The sequence below is a fragment of the Salvelinus fontinalis genome, chromosome 34 (assembly GCF_029448725.1).
Source record: "Salvelinus fontinalis isolate EN_2023a chromosome 34, ASM2944872v1, whole genome shotgun sequence".
Lineage (NCBI taxonomy): Eukaryota > Metazoa > Chordata > Actinopteri > Salmoniformes > Salmonidae > Salvelinus > Salvelinus fontinalis.
Genome location: NC_074698.1, coordinates 35496105 through 35519029, shown reverse-complemented (window position 1 = coordinate 35519029; position 22925 = coordinate 35496105). Strand labels below are relative to the sequence as shown.

At 40.9% G+C, this 22925-nt stretch overlaps 1 protein-coding gene across 2 annotated transcripts in view; it reads right to left on the bottom strand.

Annotated features, from left to right (window-relative positions):
* Positions 1-7376: 7376 nt before the first annotated feature.
* LOC129833972 (protein HID1-like) overlaps positions 7377-22925 on the bottom strand; it is a 55617-nt gene continuing 40068 nt past the window's right edge. For both annotated transcript variants that reach the window (XM_055898788.1, XM_055898789.1), the window contains 5 exons: positions 13871-14106; positions 13566-13670; positions 9405-9496; positions 8948-9106; positions 7377-8639 (listed from right to left, as the gene is read on the bottom strand). In XM_055898788.1, the coding sequence (XP_055754763.1) occupies positions 8576-8639; positions 8948-9106; positions 9405-9496; positions 13566-13670; positions 13871-14106 (656 nt within the window). In that variant the 3' untranslated portion in view covers positions 7377-8575. The remainder of the gene's footprint in view (positions 8640-8947; positions 9107-9404; positions 9497-13565; positions 13671-13870; positions 14107-22925) is intronic.

The following is a 22925-nucleotide window of genomic DNA, read 5'->3' as shown; positions in this document are numbered from 1 at the left end:
AAAACACTCTGAAGTTTCTAAAACTGTTTGAATTATGTCTGTAAGTATAACAGAACTCATTTGGCAGACAAAAACCTGAGAAGACTTCCAAACAGGAAGTGAGAACTCGATTTTCAAAACAGTGCTAAATGATACCCCATATAGTTATGGATAAGTAAACACTTCCTAGGGCTTCCACTAGATGTCACTGTCTTTAGATTTTGGTTATATGATTCTACTATAAAGGAGGGGCTCATAGGAGCTATTTTACTGAGTGGTCTTCAGAAATTCTCAGTCTCATTTTGCGCGCGAGAGAGAGTGCTCTCGTTCCAATGCTCTTTCTTCAGACAATGAAATTCTCCGGTTGGATCCTTATTGATGATTAATGTTAAACACATCCTAGATATGGATTGCATACATCATTTGACTTGTTTCTACGACCTGTAACGGAACTTTTTGAGTTTTTGCTCGTGCGTCATGAAAATCGATTCGTGGGCTGAACATGCTAACAACAAGTGGCTAAATGATGGGCTTTATGGAACTTTTCAGTCATTTATTGTCGAACTGGGAATCCTGGGAGTGCCTTCTGATGAAGTTATTCGAAGGTAAGTGCATATTTATAGTGTTTTTGTAGCTTCTGTTGACGCCAAAATGGCGACTATTTCTTTGGCTGGATTGTGCTCTGAGCGCCGTTCTCAGATTATTCTTTTTCCGTAAAGTTTATTTTGAAATCTGACACAGCGGTTGTATAGAGGATAAGTTTATCTTTAATTTTGTGAATAACACTTGCATCTTTTATCAATGTTTATTATGAGTATTTTTGCAAAATCACCAGATGTTTTGGAATCAAAACATTACTGCACGTAACGCGCCAATTTAGACTGAGATTTTTTTAAATATATGCACATTATCGAACAAAACATAAATGTATTGTGTAACATGATGTCATATGACTCATCTGATGAAGATGTTCAAAGGTTAGTGATTCATTTTATCTCTATTTGTGGGTTTTGTGAAAGCTATATTTGCTGTGAAAAAATGTCTGTGCTTTTTTGGATTTGGTGGTGAGCTAACATAAATATATGTTGTGTTTTCGCTGTAAAACATTTAAAAAATCGGACACTTTGGCTGGACTCACAAGATGTTTATCTTTCATTTGCTGTATTGGACTTGATAATGTGTGAAAGTTAAATATTTCAAAAAAATATTTTTGAATTTCGCGCACTGCCTTTTCAGCGGAATGTTGTGGGTGTTCCGCTAGCGGAACACCTGGGCGAGAAAGGTTAAATAATTGCTGTAGATCAGGAGTTATTATTTTTCCTATTGCCATTATTACATTTTTTCCCAGATGTTTTTGAGATTTTAAAGTATTCTGAAAATATTTTTAGAAAAGGGGGCATTGAGTTTTTAATATTGGTATTATAACCTTTGTTATTATTTTATTGTCACAATTTATTAAACTTCTGGGTTTTTAATTAGCAGGGGACTCTTCAGATTTTCCAGTAATGTTTTCATGGTATCCAATTGGTAGTTACAGTCTTGTCTCATTGCTGCAACTCCAGTACGGACTCGGGAGAGCCGACCATGTAAGCGCGCATTGTGCCCGGCCCGCCACTAGAGCACAATGGGACAAGGACATCCCTGCCGGCCAAACCCTACCCTAACCCGGAGCCAATTGTGCATCCCCCCACCCGTCTTCAGGTCGCGGCCGGCTAAGTCAAAGCCTGGACTCGAACCACAGCTGGAGATCAATGCAGTGCCTTAGACCACTGCACCACTCGGGAGGACCTAGATTTTCCTAGTTTAAATATAACTGAAATAACAGTTTGATACATGGAACTAGGAAGTACTGAATTGAGTGACATACACTACCTGTCAAAAGTTTAAGAACACCTACTAATTCAAGGGTTTTTCTTAATTTTTTCTTATTTTCTACATTGTAGAATAGTAGTGAAGACATCAAAACTATTAAATAACACATAAGGAATCATGTAGTAACCAAAAAAGTGTTAAACAAATCAAAATATATTTTATATTTGAGATTATTCCAATAGCACCCCTTTGCCTTGATGACAGCTTTGTACACTCTTGGCATTCTCTCAACCAGGTTCATGAGGTAGTCACCTGGAATGCATTTCAATTATCAGGTGTGCCTTGTTAAAAGTTCATTTGTGGAATTTCTTTCCTTCCTAATGCGTTTGAGCCAATCAGTTGTGTTGTGACAAGGTAGGGGGGAAACAGAAGACAGCACTATTTGGTAAAAGACCAAGTCCATATTATTGCAAGAACAGCTGAAATAAGCAAAGAGAAACAACAGTCCATCATTACTTTTCAGACATGAAGGTCAGTCAATACGGAAAAATGGTAAATGGTATGTGGCCTTGGCAGAAACAGCTTCATATGAAAGATTGATTTATAAAATGAATGGTAAACTCGCTTCCTTTTCTGACATCTGGGGACATTTTCTCTCAGAGATAGAAAGTGAAAACAATATGTAATGACCTGATGGACTACAGACATACATAGATGAGTGGTAGGGGTAGGGATTTATTTTATTATTATTATTTACATTTTTTAAACTCTTTTCCTTTTGTTGTAATAGTTGTTATGGGGGAGGTGGGGGGTTGTGGGTGAAAAATGAAAAGTTTGTTTCCTTTTCTATCATTGTGGGCGCGGTGCGTTTGGGGGGCGTTCACGCCCCCTGACTTTTTCTGCATTTTGTTGAATTGGAGCCTTGTTATAAAATGGATTAGGTTGTTTTTTATGTGGTCCGTCTTGGAGTGGGCTGTGGCGTGGCGACGTGTGGGCGGGGAGTCTGGGTGCTTTCCGTGTGCTCTGTATATTCATATCTGTCAAGTTATTGTTTAATGCCAAATGTAATTAAATTGCATTGTTGTTATATAGTAAAAGGAAACAATATAAACTCTAATAATAAATTAAGAAGGTCATACCATGGATCATTTAGCTGTTTGATTAAGAATTAAAATATATATTTAACAAATATTTAAAAAAATATTTGATAAAATATTGAATTTGGCCTTTACTACTATAGCCTATCAAAACACATTGAAAAAGACAGTCAAAAAATGGATCATAAGGAATAAGGTTTTGATGTGTCTGTCCTATATCTAGGACATACGTATAAGAAACCTCAGGAAATATTTGTATGTTTTTTGAAAACATATTTAATACTTTTTTGGGGGTAGGAACAAAACTACCTCCATACTTCCATTCATTTTTTAAAACCGGTTACCTTCAGATGATTCCAGTGACACTTGTGGGGGTTGTGGTCGTGAGAGTCTCCTCTTTCCATAGAGTGGTCATATTAGTTTGAAGACCGATTGTCAGGATGTCTCCTCTTTCCATAGAGTGGTCATATTAGTTTGAAGACAGATTGTCAGGATGTCTCATGGTCTGCCACCTTTCACTGCAGATGCGGAAGTGCGAAATCGGCAGATGCGGCGGTTTGAGAAGCAGTATTCGTGTGACATAACTCAACTAACCTGGTCCCAGATCTGTTTATGTCTTGCCAAGTTGACAGTGTTTGTTTGTGTTGTCGTGCCAAGTAGGCAATTTTTGTGCTGTCTTGACAAAGTTATTGGCAGATAGACAATTCACACAGCCTTGCCAGGTTGGCAAGACAGCACAAACAAGATCTGGGACCAGGCTAGGACTGAACATCACATCCTCCTGAAAGGACTTGCGCTAGTTTCTTCTCTCAACTATCTGCACCAGACAAAATGTGTATAGTTGTGCTGATATAGGTGATGTTTTGTGACACTACAATTTATTTCCCCAAGACACCGATAAGGCTGTGTAAAACTGTGAATGATCTACATGACATTATTAAAAGTGAGGTCATTGGGTTGATTCCCACAAGGCTTTCACCTGTTCAGTCATGTTTTTTTTGTCAGTGATTACTTCAAGGAAGGGAGGAAGGAAACTTATATGGAATTTGAGGAGGTGTAAAGCCATAACACATACGTTTTTCCAGCAGAAGACTATGATCAATAATGTCACACTTCCACCTATGGACTAAATAATGAACAGCAGAAAAAAGTACAACTACTGTGTAAAGACATACCACAGGACAGTGGCGTGCCGTGGGCCTGGGGCCTGGGCCTTCAGTGAGGTCCTACACAGTCCCACCCGAATTAATCCACCTCTTATTACCATCATTATGATGCCATGGCTCTAGACACTATACATTTAGACAGAAACGCAGTATAACCAGGCGTTGTGTCACCTTGAAATTGACAAAAATTGACATTTTTGGGTAAACAGTGTTTACCCAAAAACATGACACAATCAATGAGTCTTTTCAATATTTCCCTATTTTTCTTCACCTTTTCATTGTGCAGCTCCGTTGCCCTGCGCGCTTGTTCGTTGAGCTGTAGATCCACTCGGGTGTCCCCAAAAGTTTTCAAAAGCACCATTGCTTGTTAGTGCCCAGCTGGACTTTGGTGTCTCGTTGCTGCCTTGGTTAGACAACTCAAGTTTGCAAAGCCAGTGTGGCTCCAAACACCAAATCGATCACTTGCAAATAATAGGCATTCCCAGCAGTACAGTTTGCAGTGCTTCTCGGAGCCTGTGAGCCATTGATAGCGCTCGTAGTTGGAATTTGAAAGTGGCGAACGAACCCCTTTCCTGCCTGTGACAGGCTTTGTAGCGTCTGTAACACTGGAGCCAGCCAGCAGGCGTACAATAGCCAACTCTAAAGCTGATTGGTTGACACTAAATTTTAATTTCCATTCACTTTAAGCTACAAGCACCCGCACTGTTGATTCTGAAGGCCTGAGGGCAGATTTTAGACCCCTGGCAACACATGATGGCTGAATATGATTGGATAAAAGATCTAACATAAAGACCAGCCCTCCAAATCTCAACCTGGGGCTGGAAGCAGTGCAACCAAGAGGAAAGCTATGAAATGAAGAGTATAACTCTTACCCTGGGGAATAATTTAATACATATTTGTGGGAAAATATATTTTAAAAAATATATATTCTGATGATGTTTAGGCCAGCAGAGAAGGCCTTGCTGGCCCTGACGGCCCACCACTGCCACAGGAGGTTCGGTATACTCCTTGCAGACCTCGGCTAGGCAAAGCAAACATCTGTTCCTCAAATGCTCCCTTTAAAGAACTTAACTTGAAAAACAAAGGGATAAAAAAAAACTCTTGAGATGCTGTAACAACAACATAGCCAGTATACACTTCCTCAAAATAGTCTGATTTATTCTAAGATAAATCCAGAAATGTGTAATTCATTTTGACATTTTTTTGCCGAGGAGGTCTGTCATGCAGCTGCACATCTAAACGAAGATGTTTGGTGAAGTAAGTTAATAAAAAAAGAGTTGTGTCTCGTTGAATGAATCCCGTCCATAGTTCCCACTCCTACTAGGAGTAGTACTGTTGACCAATCACCGACGAAGACTTCGGCTACCGAATTTCGACTTGCCTCAAGAAATAAAATGTGTGTGCTCAAAATGAAACTAATAAAAAAGTCACAGAATTTAAATAGAAATGTGCATGAGTTGTTGACTGGGAAGTAAGCTCCATATCAGAAAATTCTATATGACATCTTATGGTCCCTTCAAATGCAATATGATTGTAATGTCTATCAACAATGACAAGCCACCGGGGTCTGACAACTTGGATGGAAAATGACAGAATAATAGCGGACGATATTGCCACTCCTATTTGCCATTCCTTCAATCTAAGCCTAGTAGAAAGTGTGTGCCCCCAGGCCAGGAGAGAAGCAAAAGTAATTCTGCTACCCAAGAATAATAAAGCCCCCTGTACTGGCTCAAATAGCAGACCAATCAGCCTGTTACCAACCCTTAGTAAACTTTAGGGAAGCACGCTTAAAGGGAAGGACGTTCAACAAGCACGGCGCTTACACAAATGATTGATGATTGAGGGAAAGAAATTGAAAAGATTGTGGGAGCTGTTTTGTTAGACTTCATTGTGGCTTTTGACATTATTGATCATAGTCTTCTGCTGGAAAAACGTATGTGTTATGGCTTTACACCTCCTGCTATATTGTGGATAAAGCGTTACTTGTCTAACAGAACATAGAGGGTGTTCTTTAATGGAAGCCTCTCCAACATAATCCAGGTAGAATCAGGAATTCCCCAGGGCAGTTGTCTAGGCCCTTTACTTTTTTCAATCTTTACTAATGACATACCACTAGCTGTTTAGTAAAGCCAGTGTGTCTATGTATGCGGATGACTCAACACTCTACACGTCAGCTACTACAGTGGGTGAAATCACTGCAACACTTAAAAAAGAGCTGCAGTTAGTTAAACTACAATTGTCTCAGAACAGGGCAACACGGCTTGCCCTTAAATGTACAGGAAGAGCTAACATTAATAATATGCACGTGATTCTCTCATGGAGGCTCAAAGTGGAGGAGATACTGACTTCATCACTAATTGTTTTTGTAAGAAGTGTTGACAAGTTGAATGCACCGACGTGTCTGTTTAAACTACTAGCACACAGCTCAGACACCCATGCATACTCCACAAGACAAGCCACCAGAGGTCTGTTTAAACTACTAGCACACAGCTCAGACACCCATGCATACTCCACAAGACAAGCCACCAGAGGTCTGTTTAAACTACTAGCACACAGCTCAGACACCCATGCATACTCCACAAGACAAGCCACCAGAGGTCTGTTTAAACTACTAGCACACAGCTCAGACACCCATGCATACTCCACAAGACAAGCCACCAGAGGTCTGTTTAAACTACTAGCACACAGCTCAGACACCCATGCATACTCCACAAGACAAGCCACCAGAGGTCTGTTTAAACTACTAGCACACAGCTCAGACACCCATGCATACTCCACAAGACAAGCCACCAGAGGTCTGTTTAAACTACTGGCACACAGCTCAGACACCCATGCATACTCCACAAGACAAGCCACCAGAGGCCTCTTCACAGTCCCCATGTCCAGAACAGACTATGGAAGGCGCACAGTATTATGTAGAGCCATGGCTACATGGAACTCTATTCCACATCAAGTAACTGATGCAAGCAGTAGAATCATATTTAAAAAATAGGTAAAAATACACCTAATGGAAGAGTGGGTACTGTGAAGAGACACACACAAAGGTACAGACACACGCTTACACATACACATGGTAAGATACCCACTCTACACACACGTACATACAGATTTTGTATTGTAAATATGTGGTTGTAGAGTAAAGGCCTGAGGAACACACTTAATATGTTGTGAAAAGTGTTATGAAATGTAAAGTCATGAAATATTTGAAATGGTATATAACTGCCTTAATGTTGCTAGACCCCAGGAAGAGTAACTGCTGCCTTGGCAGAAACTTATGGGATCCTTTATAAAAACAAATACTAATGAAATAAAAGAATTGAAAGACTTTGCTGGTTCCTTTATGAATAGCTTATAATATAGTATTATTCTGTATAATTCAAGAAAAAAAATACTAGTTTAGACATCAAGCACAGTATTTCCAGTGGACAATGCTGATTGTAGAACGATATGCAGACAAATATAACATGTACATGTAAGATATAGCCGTTGACTTTTACACAGTAACATAAAGTCAGTTTGGATATCTGTTTCTTTCAGTCTGGAACAGACAATAGTGTCCTTTTCAAGTTCTTGACGAGATACAGTACCTTGTCACATTGCCACTTTACAAAGAACACAGCAGTAAGGTCTCGTTGGAGGAGTGCAATTTCACAACATGACACGTTCTCACTTTAATGTGTCAATTAAATACAATTAATGTGAAATAGCAATGCCATCCGAGAATATTTTAGGCTGCTGTCTAAAAGCGTAATTTTGACACTTTATAATACATTTCATGAATAAGCAACAGTAAACATTTCTGCATTTAGAAGCATTGGAATTCCTACAAATGTATAATAATTTATAAACATGTATACGTTTATATAATGTCTTATTCATAAAGGTCATAATAAAGTGTAATCAATGTCTCCCATACTCTCTCCATCAAAGCTGTGTTTTCACACAGAGCTTTAACATGGAGTCCATGATTAGGAAGGGGAGATGGAAAGACAGTTTGCTTACTAACACTCTAATGTCTCAGTGCTTTGACAGACATTCTGTAGTCTTGAGGTTTCAGGGTGTACTTACAGATACACAGTGTAGATAATAGTCCAATCCTATCCTCATCCAACTCTAGGGGTTTGAATTACACATTGACCCTTGTGGGTGCCCATTGTTTATGTCTTCGACACTTCTGGTATGGCTTCACATAGATATTTTATTTCTTATATGGGGTGCTGATTTGTAAAAGGGGTGCCCAGCCCCTCTTAGCCCCCCTGTAATTTGAACCCTGTACAACTCAACCTCCTGCTTTAGGAGTAGATGCTAGCTATCCCCCCCTTTCTCAATATTGTCCACATTACGTTTTCATAATCAGGGGAAAGTCAAAGAGAAGGTGTGAGGGGCAAGCATGATGATGATGATGATGATGAGACAAGTTGAAGGTAGGTGAGGTTCAAGGGAGAGAGTGCCAGTAGGAGAAAGGGGCAGGAACAAGACAGGAAGTAGTCCCATCTTCAGTCAACATCTCTTTCCTGTTATCTACATCTTCTGGATCTCAAAGAGACGTACGTCCGTGTCGTACCAGATGGGCGGGTCCACGTTGCTGTGAAGACAAATAAAGGTTTAAAATGTAAAATGCATTGGAAAACATTGGAAGACTATTTCATCTTAGATCTAAGAGGAAGATAGAAAGCATTGGAACATTTGAAAAAAAAAATCCAATGGAGAAACGAAAACAAGTGTTTCTTATTGTACAAGACCAGGAAGTCCCTCCTTGCTTAATTCATTTTCTTCTGTTTGTTGCCAAATGAACACATCCCAGAAAAAAGAAGTGCACAGATGAAACCCCACATGAATCATGAAAATTAGTGAAATGCCATAGGACTACAGCTCCCAACATGCCCTACTCACCGCAGGTAGACCACTCCCCACATGTAGGTGCGGAACCACATGGCCGTGCCGGCATTGGCCTGGTACTTCCGGATGAGGATGGGATGGGGGACGGGCAGGAGGCCCACCAGGGTACCATGCTGGAGGAACTTCAGGATCTCAGACTCGTCTGTCAAACCTCTGAGAGAGAGGGAAAATATCTTGTTACAATTAGAATCAGGAAAACCTTATTGTCCACGTAAGGTGCACATTTCTCTTTGGCTCCACATACATAAAAACAGATATTTAAATATCATCAGTCATTAAAGTGTTTCTTCCAAAATGGATGGTGTGTGTTGTATGGGGGGGTTGGGAGCAAAGCTAGAAAATAAATAATAATATAACATAATATATATAATAATATAACTTCAGTGCATCTACTGACACTTCATAGAAGTAAACCTTTGATGACCTATATGACCAGTGATGTTTGACTTACTTGTCAATACAGATCTTCTCAACCTGCGGGACCAGCACCTGCAGCAGACGCATTATGGTCTGTAGGGGGAGCTTACACTTCCAGGAAAGGACCTGAGGGAGAAGGAAGGGACACGTTACACTCTTAGAACAAAAGGTGCTAAGTAGAACCATACAGGGTTCTTCAGTTTGGGGGAACCATTTTTGGTGCTGGGTAAAACCCTTGCAGAGGGTTAAATCTAGAATGGATCTGTGGTTTAGAGTGTGGCCATGGCAACACCAGGGTTGTGGGTTAGAGTGTGGCCATGGCAACACCAGGGTTGTGAGTTAGAGTGTGGCCATGGCAACATCAGGGTTGTGGTTTAGAGTGTGGCCATGGCAACACCAGGGTTGTGGGTTAGAGTGTGGCGATGGCAACACCAGGGTTGTGGGTTAGAGTGTGGCCATGGCAACACCAGGGTTGTGGGTTAGAGTGTGGCCATGGCAACACCAGGGTTGTGGGTTAGAGTGTGGCCATGGCAACACCAGGGTTGTGGGTTAGAGTGTGGCCATGGCAACACCAGGGTTGTGGTTTAGAGTGTGGCCATGGCAACACCAGGGTTGTGGGTTAGAGTGTGGCCATGGCAACACCAGGGTTGTGGGTTAGAGTGTGGCCATGGCAACACCAGGGTTTTGGGTTAGAGTGTGGTGATGGCAACACCAGGGTTTTGGGTTAGAGTGTGGTGATGGCAACACCAGGGTTTTGGGTTAGAGTGTGGTGATGGCAACACCAGGGTTTTGGGTTAGAGTGTGGTGATGGCAACACCAGGGTTTTGGGTTAGAGTGTGGTGATGGCAACACCAGGGTTTTGGGTTAGAGTGTGGTGATGGCAACAAAAGGGTTCTGGGTTAGAGTGTGGTGATGGCAACACCAGGGTTGTGGGTTAGAGTGTGGCCATGGCAACACCAGGGTTATGGGTTAGAGTGTGGCCATGGCAACACCAGGGTTGTGGGTTTAGAGTGTGGCGATGGCAACACCAGGGTTATGGGTTAGAGTGTGGCCATGGCAACACCAGGGTTGTGGGTTTAGAGTGTGGCGATGGCAACACCAGGGTTGTGGTTTAGAGTGTGGTGTTGGCAACACCAGGGTTGTGGGTTAGAGTGTGGCCATGGCAACACCAGGGTTGTGGGTTAGAGTGTGGCCATGGCAACACCAGGGTTGTGGGTTAGAGTGTGGTGATGGCAACTCCAGGGTTGTGGGTTAGAGTGTGGTGATGGCAACACCAGGGTTGTGGGTTAGAGTGTGGTGATGGCAACACCAGGGTTTTGGGTTAGAGTGTGGTGATGGCAACACCAGGGTTGTGGGTTAGAGTGTGGCCATGGCAACACCAGGGTTGTGGTTTAGAGTGTGGCCATGGCAACACCAGGGTTATGGGTTAGAGTGTGGCCATGGCAACACCAGGGTTGTGGTTTAGAGTGTGGACATGGCACCACCAGGGTTATGGGTTAGAGTGTGGCCATGGCACCACCAGGGTTATGGGTTAGAGTGTGGCCATGGCAACACCAGGGTTATGGGTTAGAGTGTGGCCATGGCAACACCAGGGTTGTGGGTTTAGAGTGTGGCGATGGCAACACCAGGGTTGTGGGTTAGAGTGTGGCCATGGCCACACCAGGGTTGTGGGTTTAGAGTGTGGCGATGGCAACACCAGGGTTGTGGTTTAGAGTGTGGCGATGGCAACACCAGGGTTGTGGGTTAGAGTGTGGTGTTGGCAACACCAGGGTTGTGGGTTAGAGTGTGGCCATGGCAACACCAGGGTTGTGTTTTAGAGTGTGGCCATGGCAACACCAGGGTTGTGGGTTAGAGTGTGGCCATGGCAACACCAGGGTTGTGGGTTAGAGTGTGGCCATGGCAACACCAGGGTTGTGGGTTAGAGTGTGGTGATGGCAACTCCAGGGTTGTGGGTTAGAGTGTGGTGATGGAAACACCAGGGTTGTGGGTTAGAGTGTGGCAATGGCAACTCCAGGGTTGTGGGTTAGAGTGTGGTGATGGCAACACCAGGGTTGTGGGTTAGAGTGTGGCCATGGCAACACCAGGGTTGTGGGTTAGAGTGTGGCCATGGCAACACCAGGGTTGTGGGTTACAGTGTGGCCATGGCAACACCAGGGTTGTGGGTTAGAGTGTGGCCATGGCAACACCAGGGTTGTGGGTTAGAGTGTGGTGATTCCAACACCAGGGTTGTGAGTTAGAGTGTGGCGACGGCAACATCAGGGTTGTTGGTTTGAGTCCCGCATAGGCCACTTACTGAATACATGTGTCACTGTCCATGTTGACAGTTCTTTAAGTGGCCTTGAATTAAACCGTCTTCGAAATGACAATATTATCATATTACTATTAAAACTACTCACCCAGTCTGGTGTAGGGACCAGTGAGATTGATACTTACTCACCCAGTCTGGTGTAGGGACCAGTGAGATTGATACCTACTCACCCAGTCTGGTGTAGGGGACCAGTGAGATTGATACCTACTCACCCAGTCTGGTGTAGGGGCAAAGTAAGATTGATACCTACTCACCCAGTCTGGTGTAGGGCCCAGTAAGATTGATACCTACTCACCCAGTCTGGTGTAGGGGCACAGTAAGATTGATACCTACTCACCCAGTCTGGTGTAGGGGCCCAGTGAGATTGATACCTACTCACCCAGTCTGGTGTAGGGCCCAGTAAGATTGATACCTACACACCCAGTCTGGTGTAGGGGCCCAGTGAGATTGATACCTACTCACCCAGTCTGGTGTAGGGGCCCAGTGAGATTGATACCTACTCACCCAGTCTGGTGTAAGGCCCAGTAAGATTGATACCTACTCACCCAGTCTGGTGTAGGGGCACAGTAAGATTGATACCTACTCACCCAGTCTGGTGTAGGGGCCCAGTGAGATTGATACCTACTCACCCAGTCTGGTGTAGGGGCCCAGTGAGATTGATACCTACTCACCCAGTCTGGTGTAGGGCCCAGTAAGATTGATACCTACTCACCCAGTCTGGTGTAGGGGCACAGTAAGATTGATAACTACTCACCCAGTCTGGTGTAGGGACCCAGTGAGATTGATACCTACTCACCCAGTCTGGTGTAGGGGCCCAGTAAGATTGATACCTACTCACCCAGTCTGGTGTAGGGGCCCAGTAAGATTGATACCTACTCACCCAGTCTGGTGTAGGGGCCCAGTAAGATTGATACCTACTCACCCAGTCTGGTGTAGGGGCCCAGTGAGATTGATACCTACTCACCCAGTCTGGTGTAGGGGCCCAGTAAGATTGATACCTACTCACCCAGTCTGGTGTAGGGGCCCAGTAAGATTGACACCTACTCACCCAGTCTGGTGTAGGGGCCCAGTGAGATTGATACCTACTCACCCAGTCTGGTGTAGGGGCCCAGTAAGATTGATACCTACTCACCCAGTCTGGTGTAGGGGCCCAGTAAGATTGATACCTACTCACCCAGTCTGGTGTAGGGGCCAGTAAGATTGATACCTACTCACCCAGTCTGGTGTAGGGGCCCAGTGAGATTGATACCTACTCACCCAGTCTGGTGTAGGGGCCCAGTAAGATTGATACCTACTCACCCAGTCTGGTGTAGGGGCCCAGTGAGATTGATACCTACTCACCCAGTCTGGTGTAGGGGCCCAGTGAGATTGATACCTACTCACCCAGTCTGGTGTAGGGGCCCAGTAAGATTGATACCTACTCACCCAGTCTGGTGTAGGGGCCCAGTGAGATTGATACCTACTCACCCAGTCTGGTGTAGGGGCCCAGTGAGATTGATACCTACTCACCCAGTCTGGTGTAGGGGCCCAGTGAGATTGATACCTACACACCCAGTCTGGTGTAGGGGCCCAGTAAGATTGATACCTACTCACCCAGTCTGGTGTAGGGGCCCAGTGAGATTGATACCTACTCACCCAGTCTGGTGTAGGGGCCCAGTGAGATTGATACCTACTCACCCAGTCTGGTGTAGGGGCACAGTGAGATTGATACCTACTCACCCAGTCTGGTGTAGGGGCCCAGTGAGATTGATACCTACTCACCCAGTCTGGTGTAGGGGCCCAGTGAGATTGATACCTACTCACCCAGTCTGGTGTAGGGGCCCAGTGAGATTGATACCTACTCACCCAGTCTGGTGTAGGGGCCCAGTAAGATTGATACCTACTCACCCAGTCTGGTGTAGGGGCCCAGTGAGATTGAGAGGTACAGGAGATGGTGGATGATGTGCTTGACATGCGCCTTCTCTCCATCTCTGCCTCCGTGTAGAAAACATCCTGAGAACATAGAACACTGATGACTGGTGCACACACATACACATACACACAAGATCGCACGTACCCATGTGTTCGTACACACACACACACACACACACACACACACACACACACACACACACACACACACACACACACACACACACACACACACACACACACACACACACACACACACACACACACACACACAGTCTTACCTCATTGTCCCTTCCAGAAACAGACTCTGTGTCGCTGGCCCCTACAATGGCGCTGTGGACAGCCTGGGGTGTGTGGTCAGCCTGGGGTGTGTGGTCAGCCTGGGGTGAGTGGACAGCCTGGGGTGTGTGGTCAGCCTGGGGTGTGTGGTGTGACGCGTGTGAATGCTCCATCTTCAGCACAGAGATCATGGTGCCATCCTCTGACACCTGAGACTTCTCAGTCAGTTTGTCAATGGCTGCAGACAGGGATGGATTTGATTGCACAGTAAAACAATCTACACAGTACAAAGTTGTTCCGAATGTGACAGCGATAGCACAATAAAGACAGTGGCTTATTTCCTTTGTGGTCCTGAAGGACAGAGAAGCTATATGTCAGTTCATACAAAAGTATGACACACCACTGGATGATATCAGTCGTGTTGAGAGAGTCCATATGGGGGAGGTGCAGTTGTATCTGGTATAGAATCCTGGTAGTGATCAGATAGTAGTTATAGATACAACAGTTATTGTACCTGGTAGTGATCAGATAGTAGTTATAGATACAACAGTTATTGTACCTGGTAGTGATCAGATAGTAGTTATAGATACAGTAGTTATTGTACCTGGTAGTGATCAGATAGTAGTTATAGATACAGTAGGTATTGTACCTGGTAGTGATCAGATAGTAGTTATAGATACAGTAGTTATTGTACCTGGTAGTGATCAGATATTAGTTGTGGATACAGTAGTTATTGTACCTGGTAGTGTTCAGATAGTAGTTATAGATACAGTAGTTATTGTACCTGGTAGTGATCAGATAGTAGTTATAGATACAGTAGTTATTGTACCGGGTAGTGATCAGATAGTAGTTATAGATACAGTAGGTATTGTACCTGGTAGTGATCAGATAGTAGTTATAGATACAGTAGTTATTGTACCTGGTAGTGATCAGATAGTAGTTATAGATACAGTAGGTATTGTACCTGGTAGTGATCAGATAGTAGTTATAGATACAATAGTTATTGTACCTGGTAGTAATCAGATAGTAGTTATAGATACAATAGTTATTGTACCTGGTAGTGATCAGATAGTAGTTATAGATACAACAGGTATTGTACCTGGTAGTGATCAGATAGTAGTTATAGATACAATAGTTATTGTACCTGGTAGTGATCAGATAGTAGTTATAGATACAACAGGTATTGTACCTGGTAGTGATCAGATAGTAGTTATAGATACAGTAGTTATTGTACCTGGTAGTGATCAGATAGTAGTTATAGATACAGTAGTTATTGTACCTGGTAGTGTTCAGATAGTAGTTATAGATACAGTAGGTATTGTACCTGGTAGTGATCAGATAGTAGTTATAGATACAGTAGTTATTGTACCTGGTAGTGATCAGATATTAGTTGTGGATACAGTAGTTATTGTACCTGGTAGTGTTCAGATAGTAGTTATAGATACAGTAGTTATTGTACCTGGTAGTGATCAGATAGTAGTTATAGATACAGTAGTTATTGTACCTGGTAGTGATCAGATAGTAGTTATAGATAGAGTAGTTATTGTACCTGGTAGTGATCAGATAGTAGTTATAGATACAGTAGTTATTGTACCTGGTAGTGATCAGATAGTAGTTATAGATACAGTAGTTATTGTACCTGGTAGTGATCAGATAGTAGTTATAGATACAGTAGTTATTGTACCTGGTAGTGATCAGATAGTAGTTATAGATACAGTAGTTATTGTACCTGGTAGTGATCAGATAGTAGTTATAGATACAGTAGGTATTGTACCTGGTAGTGATCAGATAGTAGTTATAGATACAATAGTTATTGTACCTGGTAGTAATCAGATAGTAGTTATAGATACAATAGTTATTGTACCTGGTAGTGATCAGATAGTAGTTATAGATACAATAGTTATTGTACCTGGTAGTGATCAGATAGTAGTTATAAATACAACAGGTATTGTACCTGGTAGTGATCAGATAGTAGTTATAGATACAATAGTTATTGTACCTGGTAGTGATCAGATAGTAGTTATAGATACAGTAGGTATTGTACCTGGTAGTGATCAGATAGTAGTTATAGATACAATAGTTATTGTACCTGGTAGTGATCAGATAGTAGTTATAGATACAACAGGTATTGTACCTGGTAGTGATCAGATAGTAGTTATAGATACAACAGGTATTGTACCTGGTAGTGATCAGATAGTAGTTATAGATACAACAGGTATTGTACCTGGTAGTGATCAGATAGTAGTTATAGATACAATAGTTATTGTACCTGGTAGTGATCAGATAGTAGTTATAGATACAACAGGTATTGTACCTGGTAGTGATCAGATAGTAGTTATAGATACAACAGTTATTGTACCTGGTAGTGATCAGATAGTAGTTATAGATACAGTAGTTATTGTACCTGGTAGTGATCAGATAGTAGTTATAGATACAGTAGGTATTGTACCTGGTAGTGATCAGATAGTAGTTATAGATACAGTAGGTATTGTACCTGGTAGTGATCAGATAGTAGTTATAGATACAGTAGTTATTGTAACTGGTAGTGATCAGATATTAGTTGTGGATACAGTAGTTATTGTACCTGGTAGTTATAGATACAACAGTTATTGTACCTGGTAGTGATCAGATAGTAGTTATAGATAGAGTAGTTATTGTACCTGGTAGTGATCAGATAGTAGTTATAGATACAGTAGTTATTGTACCTGGTAGTGATCAGATAGTAGTTATAGATACAGTAGGTATTGTACCTGGTAGTGATCAGATAGTAGTTATAGATACAGTAGTTATTGTACCTGGTAGTGATCAGATAGTAATTATAGATACAGTAGTTATTGTACCTGGTAGTGATCAGATAGTAGTTATAGATACAGTAGTTATTGTACCGGGTAGTGATCAGATAGTAGTTATAGATACAGTAGGTATTGTACCTAGTAGTGATCAGATAGTAGTTATAGATACAGTAGTTATTGTACCTGGTAGTGATCAGATAGTAGTTATAGATACAGTAGGTATTGTACCTGGTAGTGATCAGATAGTAGTTATAGATACAATAGTTATTGTACCTGGTAGTAATCAGATAGTAGTTATAGATACAATAGTTATTGTACCTGGTAGTGATCAGATAGTAGTTATAGATACAATAGTTATTGTACCTGGTAGTGATCAGATAGTAGTTATAGATACAACAGGTATTGTACCTGGTAGTGATCAGATAGTAGTTATAGATACAATAGTTATTGTACCTGGTAGTGATCAGATAGTAGTTATAGATACAGTAGGTATTGTACCTGGTAGTGATCAGATAGTAGTTATAGATACAATAGTTATTGTACCTGGTAGTGATCAGATAGTAGTTATAGATACAACAGGTATTGTACCTGGTAGTGATCAGATAGTAGTTATAGATACAGTAGGTATTGTACCTGGTAGTGATCAGATAGTAGTTATAGATACAGTAGTTATTGTACCTGGTAGTGATCAGATAGTAATTATAGATACAGTAGTTATTGTACCTGGTAGTGATCAGATAGTAGTTATAGATACAGTAGTTATTGTACCGGGTAGTGATCAGATAGTAGTTATAGATACAGTAGGTATTGTACCTAGTAGTGATCAGATAGTAGTTATAGATACAGTAGTTATTGTACCTGGTAGTGATCAGATAGTAGTTATAGATACAGTAGGTATTGTACCTGGTAGTGATCAGATAGTAGTTATAGATACAATAGTTATTGTACCTGGTAGTAATCAGATAGTAGTTATAGATACAATAGTTATTGTACCTGGTAGTGATCAGATAGTAGTTATAGATACAATAGTTATTGTACCTGGTAGTGATCAGATAGTAGTTATAGATACAACAGGTATTGTACCTGGTAGTGATCAGATAGTAGTTATAGATACAATAGTTATTGTACCTGGTAGTGATCAGATAGTAGTTATAGATACAGTAGGTATTGTACCTGGTAGTGATCAGATAGTAGTTATAGATACAATAGTTATTGTACCTGGTAGTGATCAGATAGTAGTTATAGATACAACAGGTATTGTACCTGGTAGTGATCAGATAGTAGTTATAGATACAACAGTTATTGTACCTGGTAGTGATCAGATAGTAGTTATAGATACAACAGTTATTGTACCTGGTAGTGATCAGATAGTAGTTATAGATACAACAGGTATTGTACCTGGTAGTGATCAGATAGTAGTTATAGATACAACAGGTATTGTACCTGGTAGTGATCAGATAGTAGTTATAGATACAACAGGTATTGTACCTGGTAGTGATCAGATAGTAGTTATAGATACAATAGTTATTGTACCTGGTAGTGATCAGATAGTAGTTATAGATACAACAGTTATTGTACCTGGTAGTGATCAGATAGTAGTTATAGATACAACAGGTATTGTACCTGGTAGTGATCAGATAGTAGTTATAGATACAACAGTTATTGTACCTGGTAGTGATCAGATAGTAGTTATAGATACAACAGTTATTGTACCTGGTAGTGATCAGATAGTAGTTATAGATACAACAGTTATTGTACCTGGTAGTGATCAGATAGTAGTTATAGATACAGTAGTTATTGTACCTGGTAGTGATCAGATAGTAGTTATAGATACAATAGTTATTGTACCTGGTAGTGATCAGATAGTAGTTATAGATACAATAGTTATTGTACCTGGTAGTGAGCAGATAGTAGTTGTAGATACAGTAGGTATTGTACCTGGTCGTGTTCAGATAGTAGTTATAGATACAGTAGTTATTGTACCTAGTAGTGTTTAGACAGTAGTTATAGATACAGTAGTTATTGTACCTGGTAGTGTTCAGATAGTAGTTATAGATACAGTAGTTATTGTACCTGGTAGTGTTTAGATCGTAGTTATAGATACAGTAGTTATTGTACCTGGTAGTGATCAGATCGTAGTTATAGATACAGTAGGTATTGTACCTGGTAGTGTTCAGATAGTAGTTATAGATACAATAGTTATTGTACCTGGTAGTGATCAGATAGTAGTTATAGATACAGTAGTTATTGTACCTAGTAGTGTTTAGATAGTAGTTATAGATACAGTAGTTATTGTACCTGGTAGTGTTCAGATAGTAGTTATAGATACAGTAGTTATTGTACCTGGTAGTGTTTAGATCGTAGTTATAGATACAGTAGTTATTGTACCTGGTAGTGATCAGATCGTAGTTATAGATACAGTAGGTATTGTACCTGGTAGTGTTCAGATAGTAGTTATAGATACAATAGTTATTGTACCTGGTAGTGATCAGATAGTAGTTATAGGTTGTGTACCTGGTATAGAATATAAGTAGTGTTCAGATAGTAGTTATAGATAGGTGGTCATACAGGGTTTTTTATGGATCAAAAATGGTCTTAGGTGGTGGGCGTGGCAATGGGCACGGTCAGCACGGCTGAATTTCAGAGGCCTCCATCTTGATATTTAAAACAATATTTTTTTGCAATTTTAGTATTTTTAAGACAATTTCCAGCAATTCTCAGTATTTGTCCATGGAACCGAGATACATTTTTGCAATTTTAAAGTTAATTTCCTGCAATTCTACACATTTTACCATGGAGCTGAGAGAAAATGTTGCAATTTTAAAGCTAATTTCCAGGGATTCTACATATTCTGACATGGAGCTGAGAGAAAATATTGGTTTTAAAGCTAATTTCCAGGGATCTACATATTCTGTCATGGAGCTGAGAGAAAATGTTTCAATTTTAAAGCTAATTTCCAGGGATCTACATATTCTGCCATGGAGCTGAGAGAAAATGTTGGTTTTAAAGCTAATTTCCAGGGATCTACATATTCTGCCATGGAGCTGAGAGGAAATGTTGGTTTTAAAGCTAATTTCCAGGGATCTACATATTCTGCCATGGAGCTGAGAGAAAATGTTGGTTTTAAAGCTAATTTCCAGGGATCTACATATTCTGCCATGGAGCTGAGAGGAAATGTTGGTTTTAAAGCTCATTTCCAGGGATCCACATATTCTGCAATGGAGCTGAGAGAAAATGTTTCCGTTTTAAAGTTAATTTGCTGCAATTCTAAACTCTTTGCCTTGGATATACATTTTAAAAATATTTTCCTGAAATTCTATGCATTTTGCCATGGATAACGCTGTGCTATTTTGCTCAAACTTAATAACAAAATAAATATACTGTTAAATTCATTGTTTTTGGAATTTTCTATTGCCCTGACTTTCTAGCTTTTATTTTGCTGATTGTTAGTTCTCAAAGATGACATTCTAAAAATGTATATACAGTGCCTTGTGAAAGTATTCACCCCCTTAGCATTTCTCCTATTTTGCTGCCTTACAACCTGGAATTAAATAGATTTTTTGGCAGTTTGTATCATTTGATTTATACAACATGCCTACCACTTTGAAGATGCAAAATATTTTTTCTTGTGAAACAATAAATAAATAAGACAAAAAAAAAATGAACACTTGAGCGTGCATAACTATTCTCCCCCCCAAAGTCAATACTTTGTAGAGACATCTTTTCCAGCAATTACAGCTGCAAGTCTCTTGGGATATGTCTCTATAAGCTTGGCACATCTAGCTACTGGGATTTTTGCCCATTCTTCAAGGAAAATCTGCTCCAGCTCCTTCAAGTTGGATGGGTTCCTGCTGGTGTACAGCAATCTTTAAGTCATACCACAGATTCTCAATTGGATTGAGGTCTGGGCTTTGACTAGGCCATTCTAAGACATTTACATGTTTCCCCTTAAACCACTTGAGTGTTGCTTTAGCAGTATGCTTAGGGTCATTGCCCTGCTGGAAGGTGAATCTCCGTCCCAGTCGCAAATCTCTGGAAGACTGAAACAGGTTTCCCTCAAGAATTTCCCTGTATTTAGCACCATCCATCATTCCTTCAATTCTGACCAGTTTCCCAGTCACTGCCGATGAAAAACATCCCTACAGCATGATGCTGCCACCACCATGCTTCACTGTGGGGATGGTGTTATCGGGTGATGAGAGATGTTGGGCCAAACATAGCGTTTTCCTTGATGGCCAAAAAGCTCAGCTTTAGTCTCAACTGACCAGAGTAGCTTCTTCCATATGTTTGGGTAAGTCTCCCACATGCTTTTTGGCGAACACCAAACGTGTTTGCTTATTTTTTTCTTTAAGTAATGTCCATTACATGACATTCAAATAAAAATCTATTTACATTACATGTTGTAATGCAACAAAATAGGAAAAACGCCAATGACATTCCATTATCTTTTCTACATACTTTATATCTGGCTTTAGTAGTTTGAGTTTACACTAAAAGCGTTTTTTTCACCCTGAAAATGTATAATATAAAATACACAAATATATATACAGTATATACAATACCAGTCAAAAGTTTAGACACACCTACTCATTCAAGGGTTTTTCTTAATTTTTTATATTTTCTACATTGTAGAATAATAGTGAATACATCAAAGCTATGAAATAACACATATGGCATGATGTAGTAACCAAAAGAGTATTAAACAAATCAAAATATATTTGATATTTGATATTCTTCAAAGTAGCCACCCTTTGCCTTGATGACAGCTTTGCACACTCTTGGCATTCTCTCAGCCAGCTTCATGAGGTAGTCACCTGAACGCATTTCAATTAACAAGTGTGCCTTGTTTAACTAAAGGTGAAATTAAAAAATTAAAAATACAGTGAAGCATTGCAATACTGCACAATAAAGTCTGCCCAAATGTGCCGAATTGGTCAATTGATACATTTTCAAGTACATACATATAGAGAACATACAAAAATGATATGGTAATACAAAATATAACTTTACACACTCCCAGGAATGTCATACATGATGGATAATTAACTTCCTTCTTAATATGTTTGAACAAATCAGTTGTGTTGTAACAAGGTAGGTGTGGTATACAGAAGATAGCCCTATTTTGTGAAAGACCAAGTCAATATTACAGCTCATATAAGCAAAGCAAAACGACAGTCCATCATTACTTCAGTCAATCCGGAACATTTCAAAAACTTTGAAAGTTTCTTCAAGTGCGGTCGCAAAAACCATCAAGCGCTATGATGAAACTTGCTTTCATGAGGAAGTTTCATCATAGGAAAGGAAGACCCAGAAAAAGAAGACCCAGACTTACCTCTGCTGCAGAGGATAAGTACATTCGAGTTACCAGCCTCAGAAATTGTAGCACAAATAAATGCTTCACAGAGTTCAAGTAACAGACACTTCTCAACATCAACTGTTCAGAGGAGACTGCGTGAATCAGGTCTTCGTGGTCAAATTGCTGCAAAGAAACCGCTTCTAAAGGACACCAGTAATAAGAAGAGACTTACTTGGGCCAAGAAACACGAGCAATGGACATTAGACCAGTGGAAATCTATCCTTTGGTCTGAATTTGAGATTTTTGGTTCCAACCGCCGTGTCTTTGTGAGATGCAGAGTAGGTGAACAGATGATCTCCGCATGTGTGGTTGTCACCGTGAAGCATGGAGGAGGAGGTGTAATGGTGTGGGGGTGCTTTGCTGGTGACATTGTCTGTGATTTATTTAGAATTCAAGGCACACTTAACCAGCATGGCTACCACAGCATTCTGCAGTGATACGCTCTCCCATCTGGTTTGCGCTTAGTGGGACTATCATTTACTTTTCAACAGGACAATGACACAACATACCTCCAGGCTGTGTAAGAGCTATTTGACCAAGAAGGAGAGTGATGGAGTGCTGCATCAGATGACATGGCCTCCACAATTACCGGACCTCAACCCAATTGAGATGGTTTGGGATGAGTTGGACCGCAGAGTGAAGGAAAAGTTGCCAAGTGCTCAGCATATGTGGGTACTCCTTCAAGACTGTTGGAAAAGCATTCCAGGTGAAGCTGGTTGAGAGAATGCCAAGCGTGTGCAAAGCTGTCATCAAGGCAAAGGGTGACTACTTTGAATAATCTAAAATATATTTAGATTTGTTTAACACAAAATTATTAGGCGGCCTGCCCAAGTGTTTCAATGGCAGAAAAATCCCTGGTTATAGATAGCTATAAAGTGCCTTCGGAAAGCATTCAAAACCCTTGACTTT